Source organism: Rana temporaria, chromosome 5 (assembly GCF_905171775.1).
Source record: "Rana temporaria chromosome 5, aRanTem1.1, whole genome shotgun sequence".
Lineage (NCBI taxonomy): Eukaryota > Metazoa > Chordata > Amphibia > Anura > Ranidae > Rana > Rana temporaria.
In genome coordinates this window covers 171,943,731-171,967,475 of record NC_053493.1, presented here as the reverse complement: position 1 = coordinate 171,967,475, position 23,745 = coordinate 171,943,731, and the positions used below count along the sequence as shown (strand labels likewise).

The 23,745-nt window shown below is 44.5% G+C and overlaps 1 protein-coding gene across 1 annotated transcript in view; it reads left to right on the top strand.

The window, feature by feature from the left end:
- CTNND2 (catenin delta 2) overlaps positions 1-23,745 on the top strand; it is a 672,820-nt gene that overhangs the window by 538,098 nt on the left and 110,977 nt on the right. The window contains 1 exon segment of the mRNA XM_040353393.1: positions 11,630-11,714. Coding sequence (XP_040209327.1) covers positions 11,630-11,714 — 85 coding nt within the window.

Here is a 23,745-nt window from a genome sequence, read left to right as displayed (position 1 = left end):
CCATAGTGCTTCTATGAGAAAAATGGCTGTTGCTGCTACTGACCAACCAAATAGTGAAAACAATACGAAAGATATTACAAAAAATATTGTGTATATATGTGTATAAAACTACAATATGCAGTATGCCAACTGCACCGTGAGTTGTCCAATAACCGATATTGGAACAAAATAAATATCAAAAAAGTGAAATAATTATCAAACAACCATACAAATGTGCAATGTGCTGACTGCACTTAAAAATAGTCCAAATGGCAGGCAATCTTGCTCTTATACAATAGGTTCCAGCAAACACAAGGTTCAATGTTGGTAATACTGTGTAGAGGAAAGTGCCGCTATCTCTTCCACCCGACAAAGATGTGCCACCATCACCAATGGTTAAAATCAACACTCACCAGACCCCAGATATTATTAGGCTCCAAAGTGGTGTCTTTTCTTTGTCCGTCAGTGGGTGTTGCCTCCTTTTCCCTTTTACAAGGTGTCATCAATTCCTCAAAAACAAGGGGCTCATCATGGTGTAGTATATTAAAATATGTATTTATTTAAAAAAGGTAAAAAAATATCACTTACAATATAAAGTGCCTCTGACCGGCACTGAGTGTCTTTGGCAGTGTCAACCGTTAAAAGCCGCTGACCAGCATTTAAATGGCGTCCTAAGAGGTGTGCTTGCCCCGCTGTGCTCCGCATGTATTGCTACAAGGGGTCCGGGCGCGCTGGTGTGCTGCACCCTCTATGTGCGTGTCCAAACAGCCTCTACGCGTTTCGCTAATTGCGTCGTCAGGAGAGCTGTGGACACTACTGTTTAAGCTGTATTTATACCCCTGTGGATTCACTGAAATGCTGCAAGGTAGTCACAGGAAACAGGAAGTCTTCCGGCCACCATCTTGGCTGATGGCACAGGAAGTTCCTGTTCCCCCATTTTGGTTACTGGATACCTGGCTATTTGCCAGTCCTGGCTGTTACTGGGTGTCAGCAATAAAAATATGGATATACCCCTGTGGATTCCCTGAAATGCTGCAAGGTGGTCACAGGAAACAGGAAGTCTTCCGGCCACCATCTTGGCTGATGGCACAGGAAGTTCCTGTTCCCCCATTTTGGTTACTGGATACCTGGCTATTTGCCAGTCCTGGCTGTTACTGGGTGTCAGCAATAAAAATATGCCCAGCAGCCAGGGTGGCTGTGTGTGTGGGGCGCTATGTGCGCTGCTACCTCCGTTCGTTTGTGCACCTCCCCCCCTCCGTGTGCGGGCGCTTATCGCCGTGTGTTATTCCCTGTATTATCGCCGCAACCGGAAGTGCTTGTGCGGCCATCTTGCCTCCGTCACCGGAAGTGTCCGTTCCGCCATTTTGGTTACTAGCATCCCATGTTTGTCTATGCCTGTTTTGGGTAATGGCTAATTCTCCACACAGGATGTAATGCTAGTCATTTTAGCTACTGGCAATGGTCCCTGTGTAGCAGTCACCGTCTCTGGTTGACGCTGCCAGGGACACTTTACAAAAAACAACATTTTATCACCTATATTACTTTAAGTGGTCAAAAGCTGTGTTTATTAAAAAAATGTATTTACTAAAAATTAATCAAACACCATGAGGCCATAAACAGCAGGAAACAAATACAGTTTTCATTTTTCTGCTGCTATATTTTGACTTTTCTGTATAAACACTTCTCAGTGTGTGTTATTACTGATATTTTAACCCTGTATTGTTTAATACACATACTCATTGGTTTCTAATACTTGATGGTAGGTGATCTATCATCAAGTGATCTAGTGCTCAACCTAACTAACATTGAATTCTCCCAGGAGGAACTACTGGTATTAGACAAGGACATTAAGTTTGCGCCAAACAGGGCCTTTAACAGTTTTGAAACTTTTATAGATTTGCAAAAAAATTATAAGAAAATTAAACCAAAAAAAAAAAAAATTAATAAAATTAAACAGCACTAGATCACTTGATGATAGATCACCTACCATCAAGTATTAGAAACCAATGAGTATGTGTATTAAACAATACAGGGTTAAAATATCAGTAATAACACACACTGAGAAGTGTTTATACAGAAAAGTCAAAATATAGCAGCAGAAAAATGAAAACTGTATTTGTTTCCTGCTGTTTATGGCCTCATGGTGTTTGATTAATTTTTAGTAAATACATTTTTTTAATAAACACAGCTTTTGACCACTTAAAGTAATATAGGTGATAAAATGTTGTTTTTTGTAAAGTGTCCCTGGCAGCGTCAACCAGAGACGGTGACTGCTACACAGGGACCATTGCCAGTAGCTAAAATGACTAGCATTACATCCTGTGTGGAGAATTAGCCATTACCCAAAACAGGCATAGACAAACATGGGATGCTAGTAACCAAAATGGCGGAACGGACACTTCCGGTGACGGAGGCAAGATGGCCGCACAAGCACTTCCGGTTGCGGCGATAATACAGGGAATAACACACGGCGATAAGCGCCCGCACACGGAGGGGGGGAGGTGCACAAACGAACGGAGGTAGCAGCGCACATAGCGCCCCACACACACAGCCACCCTGGCTGCTGGGCATATTTTTATTGCTGACACCCAGTAACAGCCAGGACTGGCAAATAGCCAGGTATCCAGTAACCAAAATGGGGGAACAGGAACTTCCTGTGCCATCAGCCAAGATGGTGGCCGGAAGACTTCCTGTTTCCTGTGACTACCTTGCAGCATTTCAGTGAATCCACAGGGGTATAAATACAGCTTAAACAGTAGTGTCCACAGCTCTCCTGACGACGCAATTAGCGAAACGCGTAGAGGCTGTTTGGACACGCACATAGAGGGTGCAGCACACCATCGCGCCCGGACCCTTTGTAGCAATACATGCGGAGCACAGCGGGGCAAGCACACCACTTAGGACGCCATTTAAATGCTGGTCAGCGGCTTTTAACGGTTGACACTGCCAAAGACACTCAGTGCCGGTCAGAGGCACTTTATATTGTAAGTGATATTTTTTTACCTTTTTTAAATAAATACATATTTTAATATACTACACCATGATGAGCCCCTTGTTTTTGAGGAATTGATGACACCTTGTAAAAGGGAAAAGGAGGCAACACCCACTGACGGACAAAGAAAAGACACCACTTTGGAGCCTAATAATATCTGGGGTCTGGTGAGTGTTGATTTTAACCATTGGTGATGGTGGCACATCTTTGTCGGGTGGAAGAGATAGCGGCACTTTCCTCTACACAGTATTACCAACATTGAACCTTGTGTTTGCTGGAACCTATTGTATAAGAGCAAGATTGCCTGCCATTTGGACTATTTTTAAGTGCAGTCAGCACATTGCACATTTGTATGGTTGTTTGATAATTATTTCACTTTTTTGATATTTATTTTGTTCCAATATCGGTTATTGGACAACTCACGGTGCAGTTGGCATACTGCATATTGTAGTTTTATACACATATATACACAATATTTTTTGTAATATCTTTCGTATTGTTTTCACTATTTGGTTGGTCAGTAGCAGCAACAGCCATTTTTCTCATAGAAGCACTATGGCATATGGATTGTATGCTGACATACTGATCTAGATATACGATTCAAGTTTGAAATCACTGTGTCACATTTGTATGATTCATATATTTCTTATATTTTTTTATATATTGTTTGTATCCAGGTTATTCACATTTTAAATTGGGTACATTGTGGCCCTGATATTTCACTTATGTCCATACTCCCAGAGATTTAATACCTCTGGATAATTAGATCAGCGCAGTAACACTTTTCTTCCTCATGCACTATTGACCCCCACTAAGGGCACACAGTACTGCAGCAGATCACGGTTCACATTTATTTATTTATTTATTTTCTTTTGCGCCGGTGACATTCACAACCAATTGTACTCTGCAAGGGAATTATTCCCAGAGCTTAGTGGATGAGGTAAAGCTCTGCTGACTTTGATCGTCTAATCATGTGAAAGCAAAAATGCAAAATTGAATCTTCACCACTTTCACTAAGATCTGGGAAAAATTTCCTTGCAGAGTGCAACTTCACTTTGTAAATAAGCAGTGTATTTGACTTTTAACCATTTCAATATCGGACACTTTTACCCCCTTCCTCTTCCTTCCCAGGCCAATTTTCAGCTTTCAGTGATGTCACACTTTGAATGACATGTGTGAATACAATAGAAAATAGAAAATATATCACATGTTTAAAAAAAATTGAAAATACACCATTTTAAAAAAAAAAAGATAGATAGTTTTGAAATTGATGGCAGCAACATGTCTCAAAAAAGTTGGGACAGGGCCATGTTTACCACAGTGTAGCATCCCTGCTTCTTTTAAAGATGAAGTACACTCAGTCCACAGAATCCACATTTTTCATTGAAGCAATACTTGCAAACATTACAAAGCACACCATCATGTCGATTCTCCTTTTCATGTCAGGTTTTATGTAAATACTTCTTACTTTCATTATCTGTCTAACCACAGCAGCAAGCTCCTGGTCAGCTCCTGTATCCTGTTTCAGAGCAGAGTATATTTCTGTCCTTCCTGCCATAATCCCTAGCATGTGCGGCACTTCTCATGTTGCTGGCCAAACCCGATGTTTACATGGCCTGCAACTGCTGGAGCTCCCACAGGATTAAAATGAATGCCGCCGAGTGCTGATGATGTTGGCACCTTTGTGAAGGGTTTAACAGCCCACTGAGTGTGCCGCTATTAGGAGCAGAAAAGCACATGCGCAAATTACGTCACTGCAAGGGACAGAGGTCGATTTCTCATGAGCGGTGCATCTGTGGGGAAAATAAAACAGAGCTATGTGTAAGTTAATGCAGTATGCTTTGAATGAAAAAGGTGCTATGGGAGAGTTTACAACCACTTTAACAACACAATGTAAACAATGGGAATGACCAGTTGCTAGGGAGAGGAATGGTGTCCTATTTTTTCCTGATATAGGATTCTAACTGCTTAACAGTTTTGGGTCGTCTTTGTCATATTTTTTGTTTCAAGATGTGCCAAATATTTCCAATTGATAAAAGGTCTAGAATGCAGGCAGGTCAGTTAAGCACTCAGACTCTTTTACTAGGAAGCCATGCTGTTGTCATAGATGCAGTATGTGGTTTAGCATTGTCCTGAAATAAGCAAGGCCTTCCCTGAAAAAGACATTGGGGTTTATTTACGAAAGGCAACTCCACTTTGCACTACAAGTGCAAACTACAAGTGCAAAGTGCACTTGAAATTGCACTGAAAGTGCACTTGGAAGTTCTGTCGCTGTAAATCTGAGGGATAGATATGAAAGGAGGGGAAGCTCTGCTGATTTTATTATCTAATCATGTGCAAGCTAAAATGCTGTTTTTTATTTTCCTTGCATGTCCCCCTCGGATCTACAGCGACTGCACTTCCAGTGCAATTTCAAGTTGCACTTGTAGTGCAAAGTGGGTTTGTCTTTAGTAAATAACCCCCATTGCCTGGATAGAAATCACAGTTACATAGATAGTCAGGTTGAAAAAAGACACAAGTCCATCCAGTTCAACCATGAAAAAATAAAATAATAATAATAATAATATCTTACAATCCCATATACCCACAGTTGATCCAGAGGAAAGCGAAAAACCCCAGCAGAGCACGATCCAATTTGCTACAGCAGGGGAAAAAATTCCTTCCTGATCCCCGAGAGGCAATTGGATATTCCCCAGATCAACTTTACCTATAAATGTTAGTTCCCATATTATGTACATTTAGGAAAGAATTCAGGCCTATCTTAAAGCAATCTACTGAGTTGGCCAGAACCACCTCTACAGGGAGTCTATTCCACATTTTCAAAGCTCTTACCTTTCCGTATTTGGAGATTAAATTTATTTTCCTCTAGACATAAAGAGTGCCCCCTTGTCCTCAGTGTTGACCGTAAAGTGAATAACTCAACACCAAGTTCACCATATGGACCCCTTATATATTTGTACAGTACCTGCCTGCGAGAATGTGCTTCCAGCGCGATCGCATTGGCGACAGTACATCTCGCGCTGGCTGCAAAAGGAAAAACACATTAAAGTGAGCGCGAGAAAGAAGCGAGGCACTGTTTGGTATGAATCATAAGGAGGAACTCCACGCCAAAATTTTAAAAAGGAAATGGCATGGGTTCCCCTCCAGGAGCATACCAGGCCCTTAGGTCTGGTATGGATTGTAAGGGGAACCCCCCCTACGCCGAAAAAACGGCCATACCAGACCATTATCCGAGTGCTCCGCCCGGCTGGTCAGGAAAGGAGTGGGGACGAGTGAGCGCCCCCCGAGCCATACCAGGCTGCATGCCCTTAACATCGGGGGGTGCGTATTTTGCGGCAGGGGGGCGCCCTGCAGCCCCCCCACCCCAAAGCACCCTGTCCTCATGTCTCTTCCCTACAACCCTGATCTTTGGTTGTTGGGGTCTGTGGGCGGGGGCTTATTGGAATCCGGGAGTCCTCTTTAATAAGGGGACCCCTAGATCCCGGCCCCCACCCTAGGTGAAAGAGAATGGGGTACATTGTACCCCCTACCCATTCTCCTGGAGGAAAAAAAGTGTCAAGAAAAAAAAACACACTACACAGGTTTTTAAAGTCATTTATTAGGCAGCTCCGGGGTCTTCTTCTGACTTGGGGGTATTCTTCCGACTTCTCCGCACTCTCCGGCCTCTCCTCTCGCTCTTCGGGGGTCTTCTTCCGACTTCGGGGGTCTTCTTCCAACTTCGGGGGTCTTCTTCCAACTTCTCCGCTCTCTTCTTCTGCTCTCCGGTGTCGGCTCCGCGCTTTCTGGTTCTTCTCCCACTCTCCAGTGCCTTCTTCCTTCTGCCGGGCTGCTCCGCTATCTTCTTCCAGCTCTTTTACTAGCGGCGCCCCGGTCTTTCCCGTAGTCTTCTTTCCTCTTCTTTTCTTCCGATGTTGCCACGACGCTCCCTCCCGCTGTAATGCTGGGTGTGCGGTGCGCAACGATTCATATAGGCCTCTCATGACGTCACAGTCCCATCATGCTCCCAGTGGTGATGACATAAGAGGCAGGGTAATTATGGCATCACCACCCCGAGCATGATGGGACTGTGACGTCATAAGAGGCCTATATAAATTGTTGCGCACACCCGGAATTACAGCGGGAGGAAGCGTCGTGGCAACATCAGAAGAAAAGAAGAGGGAAGAAGACAACGGGGAAGACCGGCAGAAGGAAGAAGGCACCGGAGAGCGGAAGAAGAACCAGAGAGCGCGGAGACGACACCGGAGAGCTGAAGAAGACCCCCGAGGTTGGAAGAAGACCCCCAAAGTCGAAAGAAGACCCCCGGAGAGCGAGAGGAGAGACCGGGGAGCGCGGAGAAGTCGGAAGAAGACCCCCGAAGTCGGAAGAAGACCCCGGAGCTGCCTAATAAATTACTTTAAAAAACCTGTGTGGTGTGTTTTTTTCTTGACACTTTTTTCCTCCAGGTGAATGGGTAGGGGTACGATGTACCCCATACTCATTCACCTAGGGTGGGGGGCTGGGGGCCCCCTTATAAAAGGGGGCAGACCTCGACAACCAACTGCCAGGGTTGTCGGGAAGAGGCCCTTGTCCCCATCAACATGGTGACAGGGTGCTTTGGGGTGGAGGGGGCCGCAGGGCGCCCCCTGCCCCAAAGCACCAACCCCCCATGTTAAGGGCATGCGGCCTGGTACGGCTCAGGAGCGGGGGGGCGCTCGCTTGTCCCCACTCTTTTCCTGACCGGCCGGGCGGTGTGCTTGGATAAGGGTCTGGTATGGATTTTGGGGGGACCCCGCACCGTTTTTTCGGCATAGGGGGTTCCCCTTAAAATCCCTACCAGACCTAAGTGCCTGGTATGCTCCTGGAGGGGAACCCATGCCGGTTTTTATTTAAAATTCCCTCATGATTCATACCAAACACAGTGGCTGGAATTGGCGGGAATCCAAGTCGGATCCCTGTTCATTGTAAGTCGGACGTATGTTGGCTTCAACACATTTTTCCCTTCCCGGCAAGCCAGCTCAGCGCTGGCTCCCGTGACGGGGCTCGTAGGTGGTCAATCTCGCCGATTAAAAGCAGCGAGATTGACACAATATTGAGGTCACCTACTGTACATGTTGATCATATCCCCCCTTAATCTCCTCTTCTCAACAGTGAATAAATTCAGTTCCTCTAATATTTCCTCATAGCTAAGCTCCTCCATGCCTCTTATCAGTTTGGTTGCCCTTCTCTGCACTTTCTCCAGTTTCCCGATATCCTTTTTGAGAAATGGGGCCCAAAACTGAACTGCATATTCCAGATGAGGTCTTACTAATGATTTGTACAGGGGCAAAATTATATTTTTCTCTCTCTGGAGTCCATACCTCTCTTAATACAAGAAAGGACTTTGCTTGCTTTGAAAACCACAGCTTATTGAGCTTATGATCTACCAAAACCCCCAGATCCTTCTCCACTATGGATTCCCCCAGTTGTACTCCCCCTAGTATATATGATGCATGCATATTCTTAGCCCCCAAGTGCATAACTTTACATTTATCAACATTAAACCTCATCTGCCACATAGTCGCCCAATTAGACAGAGCATTGAAGTCGGCTTGTAAATTGGACACATCCTGTGAGGCCGCGTACACACAGTCGGTCCAAACCGATGAGAATGGTCCGACGGACCATTTTCATCGGTTCACCGCTGAAGTGGCCTGATGGTCTGATGTGCGTACACACCATCAGTTCAAAATCCGATCGGGTCAGAACGTGGTGACGTAAAACACACGACGTGCTGAAAAAAACGAAGTTCAATGCTTCCAAGCATGCGTCGACTTGATTCTGAGCATGCACGGGTTTTGAACTGATGCTTTTGTGTACTAACCATCGGTTTGGACCTATCGGTCAGCGGTCCATCGGTTCGATTTTAAAGCAAGTTCTAAACTTTTTGTCCGAAGGACAACAGACCGATGGGCCATACACACGGACAGTTTGGACCGATGAAACTGGACTTCAGGCCGTTTTCATCGGTTTGGAACGACCGTGTGTACGCGGCCTGAGGACGTTATGTCCATGGTTTTATTTAACTCTTCATAAAAAGAAATCAGGTTTGTCTGACAAATTCTATCATTCATGAATCCATGCTGTGTTTTTTTCCAGCAAGAACTCATCTATGTGGTCTTTTATTAATCTCTCCAGTATCTTCCCAACTATAGAAGTTAAACTAACAGATCTATAGTTACTTGGTAAAGACTTTGTTCTCTTTTTAAATATAGGCACCACATTGGCCCTACGTCAATCCAGTGGTACTATTCCTGTCATTAATGAGTCCCTAACAATTAGATAAAATGGCTTTGAAATTACAGAGCTCAATTCTTTTAGGATCCATGGGTTTATTCCATCTGGTCCAGGTGCTTTATCCACCTTTATTCTGTCTATATGCTGCTCTAAAATCTTGATATATTTTTCAGCATTGATGGTACCTTTCCAGATGTGCAAGCTGACCATTCCATACACACTAATTAACCCCCATACCATCAGAGATGCTGGCTTTTCAACTCTGCACTGATAAACTGGAAGGTCCCTCTTCTCTTTAGTCCAGAGTACTACCGATCTCATGCTTACTAGCCACAATTGCGGCTTTGTTTACTTCCGGGTACCCGGGCATGACATCACATCGCGCCCGGGCCTCCAACCATCTGGTCACCAGTCATCTCTATGCTTCCCATCCGGCGCTGGATGATTCTTTCTCCGGGCCCCCGAAGACACGGGAGAGCCCGGAGAAGCACCAGATGTCGGCGGGAGGGGGGTGTCCCCTCCCGCTGCCTAAAAGAACGATCAAGCAAAGGAACCACCGCTATGATCATTCTTATGGTGCGCAGAATCGCCGCCGGCAAACAATGATATCTGAATGATGCCTCTAGCTGCAGGCATCATTCAGATATCCCCTTACAAAGCCCAGGACGTCATATGACATCCACCGGGGATGGGAGAACCCCTCTGTGGATGTCATATGACTATGGGCTGGTAAGGAAGTGGTTAAACCTCACAATGGGTTAAAACGATCATCCAATATTCAACCGTGCTTTACACAGGATCTCTCCACATGTGAAATTAAAAGAGTGCTCCAATAGCGTGATATCGTTTCAACCAGTTTATTAAAATCACACACAAGCTTCAATCTTTGCACTCACATTTCAAATAATTCAAACCAGCAATCCGTGAAAACAACAGCAAAACTTGCAAATGATGGTACAGTGGTGCACTGCAGTCACAGCGGACCTGAAGTGTGCGCTTGATATTAGTTCTCACCCACCTCAAACCTCCAAATCGCGATCTCAGTGTCCTGCTACCAGCTCAGGCGTCACACGTCAGTATGGATGATTGCCATACAGCCACGCCCCCGACATGTTTCGTTATATTAACTTCCTCATGGGATTGATAATCCCCATAGGTTAAGGTCAATAACTCAGAAAGTATTGAAGCCTTTGGATCAGCAGGACAACCGAGCAAGCTAGTACAGTGTTTTTCAACCTTTTTGCCTTTCGTTGAACCCTTGGCAAAGAGTTTGAGGTCTTGGGGAACCCCGGAAAAGAAAATCAGCTCACTAAACAATGGATCTGATCAGCGAGCTGTAGATATAACAGCAATAAAGAAACAGACTCAAATAATAGAATACATTTTGTAAAAAAAAAAAAACACTCGGCTCCTTAATGTGAAACTTGGGCTTGCTTTTTTCTGCACAGATGCTCAATTCTGGGTCGAACATAAGATAAGCACACACAAATTTCATCTTCAACTGAAATTAAACAATTTTGTTCCTTGGTCTTGATGCTTGTTAAACAGGAAAAAGCTTGCTCAGACATGTAGGAAGTGGAAAACTGAAGCAAAACATTTAATGCCTTTCTAAAAAATGGCAGGATACTCTTCTTTGACTGAAATCCAGAATTTGTCCAAGGATTCATCATTAAACCTCATCCTGAGGGTATGATCAGACTGCAAATGATAGATTTCTTCCTGTTCTTTTAAATTCAAGTTCTCTGACTGAACATCCAAAGGATTCCCCACAGCTATAAGACTCTTATAGCTGTGGTAATGCAGAATGTAGGGGAAACAGAGAGCCATTGGAGCACATTGCACAGTGCAGGGGGAGGCAGAGAGCTGCTGTAAGAGCTCACCTTCGGATTGAGCTTCCTGTTCCTGCTCGGTCAGTGCTGCCATAAGACCTCGTCCTTCTGCGACTCCTGTTCCCGCTCTCTGCACTCCTCCCCTGCTCCACCCAGAGCCGGATTTACAAAGGTACCTTTGGCTATTCATGAGCGCTGAATGTCAGCGCACATTAAGGACAAGATTGGCGGTATACATCTGCCATAATGTAGATGTCCTGCGGAACCCCTGTTGACTTCCCGCAGAACCCCGGTTGAGAAACACTGAACTAGCATCTTCAAAAAGAGGAATGGTTGCCTAAATATTTCCTTAGTTCAGCACTTTTGCTAAATTATAAACAGGAATTTGATTTAGATCAGATCAAATCACAAGGAATAATTGCAGTTTTTTTTTTTATTGTACATAAGCCTTTAATTGTAAAACAAAATATATAAATATGTTTAGTATATATTTTAAAACGATCACAAATAATTAACTGTATACCATTAATAAAATGTGAAAATTTATTTTTGCGTATTGCTTTCCTTCCGAAAACAGGCATTCGCCAAAAGTTGTGAAGGCAGCATCTCAGGTTCTTAACAGCATGTGGCAGTACAGAGACCTCAGAAATCTTTACAAAAAGGTATGATATACATGTATTATATTTGCAACACATCATTACATGAACACGCTAACATACATACTGTGTATAGTATACATGTTTTATAACAATGAAAAGTATTTTGTATGAAAATATGTCATCTTATCTGTCAAAACGTTTAAAATGTATGAAAATGTGTTGTTTTTTTAAAATGTACATTGTGGCCAGCTGGGGCTATATTTTAATGAGCAACAAAATATTGATTTTCTTCCTGTGTTTTTTTTTTATTTTCTTATATAATCATGCCCTAAAAGCATGTGCACATAGGTGTATTTACTCTATAGGAAACATAAAGGTGATTATATCAAAACAGTTAGGAGAATTACACAGGTATCTTTGTAGGAAAAATGGATAAAGATGGCTTTATCAAGACAGTTGGGAGATTCAGTGCTGAAAAACACTAATATTAGAGCATGCCACTGAATAATCAGTAGTTACCTTTCCAGAAATAGCTGTTGGTGCTCTTCCCATGTGACTAGGATCAAATGACATTATCCATCCCACATAGCTGCATGCACTGTTAAAAAGTGAGCATCTACTGGTTACAATACTAACTGCAGTATATCCATGTCATGTGTGTCTGTGATTTCTAAAGCGCATTTACACTTTTGCAGCCGATCTGGGACACCAACTTATTTGTTGCATGTCCTCATTCACACAGCATGACCTAAAAGAAATGAAAATTGCAGCTTACAATTTTTAGATGCTCTATCCTGGACCCTCTAGCAAGGAAAACTGCTCTCTGATCCTAGATGAAGGAGGATGGATCCCCTTTCTCTTTTGGATCAGTGGTAGGCGGGTGTAAATGGATACAAGTCCATTTACAACCACCAGTCCATAGGGGTGAATGGACTGTCTAATCAGGTCTGCCTGAAAAACTGTCAGGTGGACCTGATCTGACCCTTCTTGTGAAAGGGGCTTAACTTTGTATGGACTGTGCAGACCGATCTTCATTATCAGTTGTAACTAGTGTAGCATTACCCCTGCAGGAGCCGCTTGAATATTTTTGGTTCCTTACTCCTTTTAACCCCAAGAACAGTCTCAGCCCCACTGGCACACCTGGCAGTAATGTTACATAGTAGGTGAGGTTGAAAAACAACTCAAGTCCAACCTATGTGTGTGATTATTTGTCAGTATTACCTTGTATATCTCTGTATGTTGTGGTCGTTCAGGTACTTATCTAATAGTATCTTGAAACCATTGATGCCCCCCCCGCTGAGACCACCACTTTGGAAGGGAATTTCACAACCTTGCCGCTCTTACAGTAAAGAACCCTCTACGTAGTTTAAGGATAAACCTCTTTTCTTCTAATGTTAATGAGTGGCCACGTGTCTTGTTAAACTCCCTTCCGCAAAAAAGTTTTATCCCTATTGTGTTGTCACCAGTATGGTATTTGTAAATTGAAATCATATCTCCTCTCAAGCATCTCTTCTCCAGAGAGAATAAGTTCGGTGCTCACAACCTTTCCTCATAACTAATATCCTCCAGACCCTTTATTAATGCAAAAACCACAGTAAATGGACACAGATTGTAGTGAACACAGAAATTATCTTTACTGTGTACATGCTTTAAAGGGGTTGTAAAGGTTCATGTTTTTTCACCCTATGCATTAAGGCGAAAAAACATCTGATGATTACCAGCCCCCCGTTTTACTTACCTGAGCCCTGGAAAGTCCAGCGTCACAAACGCGCTCTTCCTTTGCATGGGCTTCTCGGCTCTTCATTGGATAGATTGATAGCAGCACAGCCATTGGCTTGCGCTTCTGTCAATCAAATCCAATGACGCCGGGGGGTGGGGCGGAGTCCTGTACTTGGTGGCTCTGGACACCGGTGGACCCCAGAATATGTCCTTTTGGGGCCACTCTGTGCAAAACGAGCTGTACAGTGGAGATAAGTATGACATGTTTGTTATTTTTTTTGTTTAAATGCGAACCTTTACAACCACTTCAAGAATGAAAACAGGCAGTAACAATAGTATTGAGTAATAGGCAAATATATATGTGTATAGTAAATTAAACTACAATAATAAGGACTAGAGGTTATTAGCAAAACCTCAAGGATAATATTCAACTGCTTTCAGGGGACTCCTCAAAGCGAATAACCCAGAGAGCAAAAAATATAACAGTTTTTCCTAATTAGATGAGGCAAAGAGATCACACGGTGCAGTATTTTGGCCTAAGAAAGACTGGGCAGGTGCCCTCTCACCAATCCAGTGTTAAGAGGCTCCAATATCCTGGGATGGATTCTTCAGGTAGCCCGACTGGCCACCTAGTACTGGAACACCACATGCTGTCAGGGACGCCTGGCTATGCACCTGGGGTCCTCTCTTTAGCCCTGGATGTCTGCCACCGACCTCGGCGCTATAGCAGGAACAGTCACACCAACTCAGGACCGCAGCACCCAGTCTTCCTCTGCCCTCGTGGTAGCTCTTCTTTATCTCAGGAAGCCTCTAGGGGTAAGATTCCTCCTCTCTCTCTCTCTCTCTCTCTGTGAGCTGCTGGGATGTATAGTTTTTCCCCCAGGGATTACAGTGGGGCAGCCTGTGTTGGGGACTACATGTCCCAGAGTTCCTTGCGTTTCCCCCAGTCCTCCATCGATTGGCCAGCTCCCCGTGCCAATGGAGAAACAGGGGAGGGAACTGGGTGAGCAGCCATGTCTGTGAATGCCTCTCACTCACTGGACAGTGAGAGCAGGAAAGGGAGGAGGGAATTCCCCAGCAGCTGCTACCAGGCTGTTTTCCCTGTTAGCCTGCCTGTCCTTGTGTAATGCTCCGTACACACGATAATTTTTCGGCATGAAAAAAACAACGTTTTTCAGCATCTCGAAAAAACGTTGTTTTTTCCAACTGCTCACACACGATCATTTTTAAAAAATGCTCTAGCATATATAGTGCCGTTGACGTACAACGGCACTATATAGGGGAAGTTCCATGAGGATGACGCCACCCTTGGGGCTGCTTTAGCGGATTTCGTGTTAGTAAAAGACGATTTGCGCTTTTCTCTCTGTTACAGCGTGATGAATGTGCTTACTCCATTACGAACGGTAGTTTTACCAGAACGAGCGCTCCCGTCTCATAACTTGCTTCTAAACATGCGTGGGTTTTTAACGTCGTTTTAGCCCAAACACAATCATTTTTTACAACCCGAAAAACGACATTGTTTAAAACGTCGTTAAAAAATGCAGCATGTTCGAAAAAAAATTGTCGTTTTTCATAACCGGAAAAATGATGTGAAGCCCACACACGATAATTTTAAATTACATTTTTTTTAAATGTCGTTTTTTTCATGCCGAAAAATGATCGTGTGTACGCGGCATAAGTCTTGGGCTGTAGTATGAGACACGGGGCCACAGAGGGGCACCCGCTATACTAGATTTGAACACTGTTTGACCTAATAAAGGGTACCAAACGGTAAGAAATATACAGTATGTGTGTATGTATATATATATATATGTGCATCGACGTCACACACCCAATGGGAACGGAGAGGGGAGGGGCAGGCCCCAAGAGCGCATCGCAGCTCCCGGGACTGAACGAGCCGGCCTGTGCCAGACAGCCCAACCACGTCATCGCCCAGTAACTAGAACAGACAAACACACTTATTATTTTTTGCTGTGTATGTCCTGGGATGCATGCTTCATTTAAAGTCCCACCCATGTCTTTCTTTTCTCAAAGAATCGGGGATGGTAGGTGTCTGGTTCTACATGCCTCACGCCTCCTATAAAATCCCCAAAAATCCTCAGCTTAGCTCTGTATGTCTAAACAATTTGTGGCTCTTTGGTGGGCTGCTAGGCAAGCTATTGTCACCCAGATAGTATGGAAAGTCTTGCAACTGCATGGGCCCTTTGCTAATGCAACAAAACAAAATCAACTAACAGCTGTTGACACATTTTAGTTAAAAAGGGCTGTTTTAAGTACTTTTAGCAATAACACATGCATTTTAATCAAGCAGTACTTGGCCTGCTTTGACAAGTAGAAGTTGTAGCCCAAGAGGCCTCAATGCAGAGTAGAAGGCCACAAAGAAACACATCACACCAGTACCCTACATTTCCTGCCTCCCTATCCCCATATCTCAATTTCTTTCTAAACAGCTACAACCTTCAGGTATGGTTAGGTAGAAGTTGGCCTGCAGCATCACAGTTTCAAACTAGTGCAAACAGACTTATGCCGTGTACACAGATCAAATTTTCCGTCAGAAAAACCTTGGATGGTTTATCCGATGGAATTCCGCTCAAGCTTGGCTTGCATACACACGGTCACACAAAAGTTCTCTGAACTTTCGTCCGTCAAGAACGCGGTGACGTACAACACTACGACAAGCCGGTGAAAATTAAGTTCAATGCTTCCCAGCATGCGTCAAATTGTTTCCGAGCATGCGTCGGAATTTGCCACATCGGAATTGCTACAGACGAACAGAATTTCCGAAAATTTGAGAACCAGCTCTCAATCTTTTGTTGGCGGAAATTACACACGGTGGGAATTTCGGACTAAATGCTCACATCAGACTTTTCTTGTCGGATTTTTCGATCGTGTGTACGCGGCATTACATGCAGAAAAAAAAATGAATAGGCAGCTGTTTTCCTAAAAAAATGATTTTGGGGGTATTTTGTTTAAGCATAAGCATATGATACCTGCAGCTTTGCCCAGCAAGAGGGAAATCGTTTTTTGTTTTTTTTTTGTCTTTTCCTTCGAAAATAAGCAGAAATTAACAAATTAATGAAAATATTTATTTTTATAAGTGTAGTGTATGTCAGCTAATTAGTGGCATCTGTGTGTGTGAAACTGCTTGATTAATTTTAGTAAAAGTGAGCTGGTACACAGTCTCTGTGAGTCACAACTGTTGCATTGAAGGTTCTCCCTGACATGCCAGCACCTCCAATGCTTAGTGGATCTGCTCTAGTCAGTGGTTTGCTCCTCATTGTGTTAGTGTCAGGATGCCTGGCAGGTGAAGGTTGCAAATGGAAACATCGGAGTGTGTGTTGGTGAGGGCCGAGGTCCCAGCCCTTGTTTCATGCTATTCTGTATTGCCCCTTGTTTTGCTTTTTTTTTTTAAAGCCCCATGCACACTGGACACTTTGGCTATCTCTCCTAGATGCCTTTTCGTTTAGCAGCAGCTTTTTCTCAGAAAAAAATGCTTGGTGCTTGTAAATGCATTTAGGCGTGTCAAGCTCTTGGGTGTTAAAGAGGAGTCCCCCCCCCCAAAAAAAAAAAATACTGTAGCTGCTGACTTTTAATATTAGGGCTCTTACCTGTCCAGGCATCCAACGAGCTGGCACCACCATCTTGGTTACCATCTTGGCTAAGGGAAACCAGCAGTGAAGCCTTGCAGCTTCGCAGCCAGTTTCCTTCTGCACACGCTTTGTGCAAAGCTTTGCCCAATCAAGGCACGATGAATAGCTGGTTGTTAAGGAGCGGGTCGGGAAGCTGGCCACTGTGTCCTTAACAACGGATGAGTCATCAGCTGTCAATAGGCTTCCCTGCTGACTGCTAAATGAAAAAAAAAAACATTGGCGGCAATAGAATATCCATACCAGGCCCTTCGGGTCTTTCAAGGGGAACCCCACAACAAAATGTAAAATAAAACAGCATGGGTTCCTCCCCAAAATTCATTCCAGACCCATATCCAAGCATGCAGTCTGGCAGGCCAGAAAAAGGAGCACCCCACCCTCCTAAACCATACCAGGCCTCATGCCCTCAACATGGGGGTATTCTTTGGGGCCGGGGGGCACCACACCCCCCACCCCAAAGCTGCAGCAGGTTCTTTACACGGTACAGATGTGCCACTTTACAGGCAGACTAAGTGGACCCCACAGGCACTATATTAAAACAAATTTTTGTATTTGTACCTGTTCTCCAGGGCAGTACCCGGCCCCCATACCCTTTTTAAGGTCAATAACTTGCATATAAGCCTTCAAAATGGCGACTTTTGATTTTTTTTTTAAATTCAGGACTTCAATGGGGTTCTGGGTTTGAGTCCAAACTTTTGTGATGTTTGAGAGTTCTGGCATGAACCGGGAGGTGTTCCGACGGTCGCATACAGCGCGTCACGAGTTCCCGAAAGTAGCCGAACGTCGGTGCGCAGGCGCCGTATAGAGCCGCACTGATGTTCGGCAACTCGTGGCGCGCTGTATGCGACCGTCGGAAGGCTGTCAATCAAATAGGAACGTCCAATACCGAAGATCATACCCAGAAGCGGCGGAGAACATCTATCTCTAAAACGGTAAGTACTACATTGATTAAAAAAAAAAACACCCGATTCTGCTTCCCGTAATTAGCCTCAATCTAATGTTAAAAAAAAAAATTCGGGTGAACTCCCGCTTTAAGGAAGATTGGCATAGGGATCTTATCAATTTTCTTTAAGAACTTTTAGCTGTCTCCTGGAAATCATAAGCCTTCCCTTCCTGCTGGAGATTCAATTCGGCAATCAATATATTTAACTAGTTAGCCAGTTTACTAACATTAAAGTGAGGAAACCTAGCTACTGACTAACTCAATGGAATAACTGGAAATGTACCCTTTTATTTGTAAATGTTAGCTGAAAAATATATTCTATAGTTGCTATAAAAAACACCAAATGGCCATCGCAACACACCCACTGACCTCGCTCACTGCTGGAGGTAGAAAATTACAGGGCCCTCTAGCAAACTTTTCCTCACTTTTACTGAATGCAGCAGACATACTTGCCAGTGAAACTGTGGAATGTGGTAGAGGGAGGCACACAGCAACTGAGGAGGAGGGCTTTACTATTTATTGCAGAAAGATCACATCACAAAGGACCAAGTGCAAGGTTTCGGAGCTGCAGTGGACCCCTTTGTCACATGTGTGATTTGAACATCGTTTACATATGTGGGTGTGACTTGCGTACGCATTTGCTTCTGCGTGCGAGCACAGGGGCACTTTAATTTTTTTTTTATTGTTACATTTTTTATTTTTCTAGTTTGACAATTTTTTTTTACTTTTATTTTTGTAAACATCCCTTGTAATAGGAATAAGCATTACAGGTACTATTTACAGTGAGATATGGGGTCAATAAGCCCCCACATCTCACCTCTAGGCTGGGAAGCCTGAAGAAAAAAAAAAAAAAAAAAAAGCTCAGCTTACCAGTGGCTCCATTTTTTTTCGAATGCAGAGGCCAAGCGTGACATAATATCGCGCCTGGCCTCTGAACAATCATAGAGACTCCGGGGACCATCTAGTCTGCTGGAAATCTCTATGGTCAGCATCTGGGACAGCGGATCCCTTCTCTGGTTTGCCGATGTCAGCGACGAGCCCAGAGAAACACCGAAAGGCAGCGGAAGGTGGGGACATCCCCTCTCGCCGCCCATAAGAATGATCAAGCAGCTGAACAGCCGCTATGATCATTCTTATGGTGTAGGGAATCGCTGGCTGAAAAAGAAAATATCTGAATGATGTCTAACTGCAGGCATCATTCAGATATCACCGCTCAAAATCAAGGACGTCATATGACGGCCCGGCGGACGGGAAGCGGTTAAGAAATATGCCGTGAGTTACCTAAACTGTTATGCCGCGTACACACGATCATTTTTCGGCATTAAAAAAATTTTGTTTTTAAAAAATGTCATTTAAAATGATCGTGTGTGGGTTTCACATTATTTTTTGGGTTCTGAAAAACGAAGAAAAAAAATAACAACGTTTTAAACAATGTTTTTTTTGGGTTGTAAAAAATGATCGTGTGTGGGCTAAAACGATGTTAAAAACCCGCGCATGCTCAGAAGCAAGTTATGAGACGGGAACGCTCATTCTGGTAAAACTACCGTTCGTAATGGAGTAAGCACATTCATCACGCTGTAACAGACAGAAAAGCGTGAGTCGTCTTTTACTAACACGGAATCAGCTAAAGCAGCCCCAAGGGTGGCGTCATCCGCATGGAACTTCCCCTATATAGTGCCGTCGTACGTGTTGTACGTCACCGCGCTTTGCTAGAGCATTTTTTAAAAACGATGGTGTGTGGGCAACGTTTTTTTTAATGATGAAGTTGAAAAACAAAGTTTTTTCTACATGCTGAAAAAAAGGAAAATTTATTACCAAATACTTACCGTAATTTTCCTTTCCTGATAGGCTCCATGGCAGCATACGTGTGGGTTAGCCCCGCCTCCATAACTACCCAATAGGACCCCTCCCCTATAAATCTTAGCTGTGGGCTCTCAGCCTTGTTCCGTAACTATCCTACTCCACGCATTTTGGGAGGGACTCCTGCTGCCATGGAGCCTATCAGGAAAGGAAAATTACGGTAAGTATTTGGTAATAAATTTTCCTTTTTCCTGACTGGCTCCATGGCAGCATACGTGTGGGAAATAACTCACAAAAAGAAACCCGGGTGGGCAAAAATGCTGAGAACATAAATTTATTTAACACTGTCCACCGACAGCACTTGTAAACCAAAACTTAAGGAAGACAAAGCAGCCGGTTCAATACAGTAGTGAGAGACAAAAGTATTAATTGAAGACCACGAAGCCGCTCTGCATATAACTTCAGGTGCGACATGTCGTGAGGCTGCCCAAGAAGTCGAGATGCTCCTAGTTGAATGTGCAGTTACTGCCTCTGGAGGAGCCAGGCCCTTCTCTTTATATGCCCTCTGGATGGTCTGAACTATCCAAGTTGAGATGGATCTGATTGATGCCCGCTTTCCTCTATTCTTCCCATGGAGAAGGACGAAAAGAAAGTCTGTTTGCCTGAAAGAACTTGTCATTTCTAGATATAGATTTAATGTGCGTCCTACATCAAGGGGATGAACACTTTGATCTTCAGACAACCCAAAGGTGGGCAGGACAATTTCCTGATTTTCATGAAAAATGGATGTCACTTTAGGATTTGAGCCCAGCATAGGAATTAATACTGCTCTGTCAGGAAAGAAGGTCAGGAATGGTTCTTTTGAACCCAGATTTCTTATGTCGGAGATCCTCTTAGCTGAAGTGACTGCAACTAAAAAGATGGTTTTGAGAGTAAGGTCTCTAGCTGAAAGAGGTTTATCCGGATTAGAGCTGATCGAGGTAAGATAGTCCAGAACAAGAGGTAGATCCCATTTGGGAAACCTCGGTTTTCTTTGGGGCCTGAGCCGAATGGCACCTTTGAAAAACTGGCGAACCAGGGGATGGTTAGCCCAAGAGATCCCTGTAAACGCAGAGATGGCTGAGACTTGCACTCGGAGAGTGACTGCTAAAGGTAAGACCAAGCCCGTTTGTAGGAAGCTAAGGATATCTTGAACCTCTGGGGAGCTAGGAGGGTTGGACCTCGACGACATGTGGTCTGAAAATTTTGACCAAATACGTTCATACACTCTGTTAGTACTATTTCTCCTGGCGTTAAGCAGGGTTGACATGACTTCTTCTGGACAACCTAGTGCTTTAAGCCTTCCCCTCTCAAGAACCACGCCCTGAGGTGCAGACGAGCTGGACATGGGTGCCATATTGAGCCTTGGGAGAGAAGATCTGGTCTGGGGGGGAGAGGGATTGGGTCCCGATAGCTGAGGAGCGATAGGAGAGAGAACCAGGGCCTGTTTGGCCAAAAGGGGATCACTGCGAGGATTTCCGCATTCTCTGATTTGAGCCGGTGAAGGAACCGAAAGATCACAGGGACTGGTGGAAAGGCGTAAGCTTTTTGAAATCTCCATTGATCCGTGAGAGCGTCTATCCCATAGGCTTGGGGATCCCTGCCCCTCGCATAATACTTCATCAACTTGTGGTTGCGCGGGGACGCAAATAGATCCACTTCGGGGGATATTCCCAAGGTTAGAAGCCAATTGAACACATCTGTGTGTAGGGACCATTCGTTGTTGTCCAACTGGACTCGAGATAAGAAGTCCGCTTGAACATTCTGAATCCCCGGAATGTATACTGCCGAGATGTTGGCCAGATTCTTCTGGGCCCAGTTCATAATTGGTTCTACTTCTCGAAGTAGGGTCCAACTGCGAGTTCCACCCTGTTTCCTTATGTAGGCCACTGCGGTCGTATTGTCCAGCCTGAGCATCACTGAACATTTTGTCAATATATGGCTGAAGCACAGGAGTGCTTGAAAGGCGGCTCGTAGTTCCAGTATGTTGGAAACAATTCCGTGAGAGGGTGTGCTCCATCTGCCTTGAGCTATCTCTGAAAGGCAATGGGCGCCCCAGCCCAGATTGCTGGCATCTGATGTTATTGTAACCCAAGTGATGGGACGAATTGAATGGCAGTTGCGGAGATTCTTCCCCTGAAGCCACCATAGAAGAGATCCTCTCATAGATTGAGTGATCGTGATGTGCTGACTCTTCCTGGAGGAGACCCATTGTTGGAGAAATCCTTTCTGGAATGGACGAGTATGCCACTGGGCCCATTTCACCATTGGAATGGTGGCTGACATGGTACCGATTAACTTCAGACAATGAAGGGCAGATAGCTGAGGAGCAGCGAATGCTTTGCGGATCCTGCCTCTGATCGTGGTAACTTTTTCCTCCGGTAATGAGATGGTGCCTATTGATGTGTTGAAGAGGGCACCCAAAAACACTAGGGTCTGTGATGGGACTAGATGACTTTTCTCCACATTTATTAGCCATCCGAACTCTTGCAGTGGTAATTACTAGATCTCTCTGTTCTATCAGTTGATTTCTGTCTTGGGCTAGTAGCAATAGATCGTCTAAATAATGATGAAGACAAACTCCTTTCACCCGCAGAAGGGCTACGACAGCTAGCAGGACCTTGGAGAACACCCGGGGTGAGGTCGTGAGGCCAAAGGGTAGGCAGGTGAACTGTAGGTGCTGGTCGCCTACCGAGAAGCGGAGGTATTTTTGAAAACCTATTGCCACCGGAACATGAAAATAAGCGTCTTTCAAATCTATTGACACTAACCAATCCCCTGGATGGACCGACTGTTGGATGGTTAACAGAGATTCCATCTTGAATTTTTCTTTCCGAATAAACCGATTGAGATGAGTTAGGTCTATTACTGGTCTCCAAGTACCGTTCTTTTTCTGCACTAGAAATAAAGGGGAATACATGCCTTCGCCTCGTTCTGTTCTTGGTACACTGACAGCTGCGCCTTGAATTAATAAAGAGTTCACGTAGGCCAAAAGGATTTGTCTTTTCTCTTTTGTGCCTGGAAGGTTCGTGGGAACAAACCTGAGCCTGGGGACGCTGTTGAAGATCCAAGTGTGGCCCGACGAGACTGTCTTGATGGTCCAGAAGTCCTGAATAGAGGCCGCCCAAACATGCCGAAAGTGGGAAAGGCGAGCCCCCACCTGAAATGTTTGGGCGGGCCCAACCTCAAAAAGACTTCGTAGATTCCTGGCTGTTAGAAGTAGTGCCTTTAGTTTGCTTCTTAAAGGGAGGTTGTCTGGACCTCCATGGTCTAGAGAATTCACGACCGGGTCTATAGTTGCGTGCATCCCTCCAGCGATCTGTATTCTGTGGTCTGAAGAAGGTGCGTTTTTGATTCTGTAAACGCCTGTCTTGAGGGAGAAACCCCGACTTACCTCCCGTGGCCCGAGAGATGGCACTATCGAGTTTATTGCCAAAGAGGGACCCGCCCTCAAAGGGAATACGGCACCAAGCCTGCTTTGAGGCTGCATCCGCAGACCATGGACGGAGCCACAAAGCACGGCGGGCAGTGACTGCCGACAACATCACCCTGGCCACTAGGCGAGTAATATCAATAGAGGCCTCCCCCAAGAAAGCGGACGCTAGCCTAATTTCCTGGATAGGAGAATTCTTAGCTGTGTCCTCAGAAATGCTTCTCAAGGAATCATTAACACTGTCAGACCAGGCTTCTAAGGCTTTTGAGGCAGCTGCTATAGCCAGAATGGGTTTACAAGCGGACCCTGCTGTCAAGTAGATTCTCTTTAGGTCCGAATCGATCCGTCTTTCCAAAGGATCTTTAAAAGAAACTGTGTCTTCCAAGGGAAGGGTCACATACTTCACCAAACGCATCAACGCTGCGTCCACTGACGGGGCAGCTTCAAGATGGGTCACATCTTCTTGTTTGAAGGGATATAATTTTGTTATCTTCGACTGCATAGAGCCTTTTT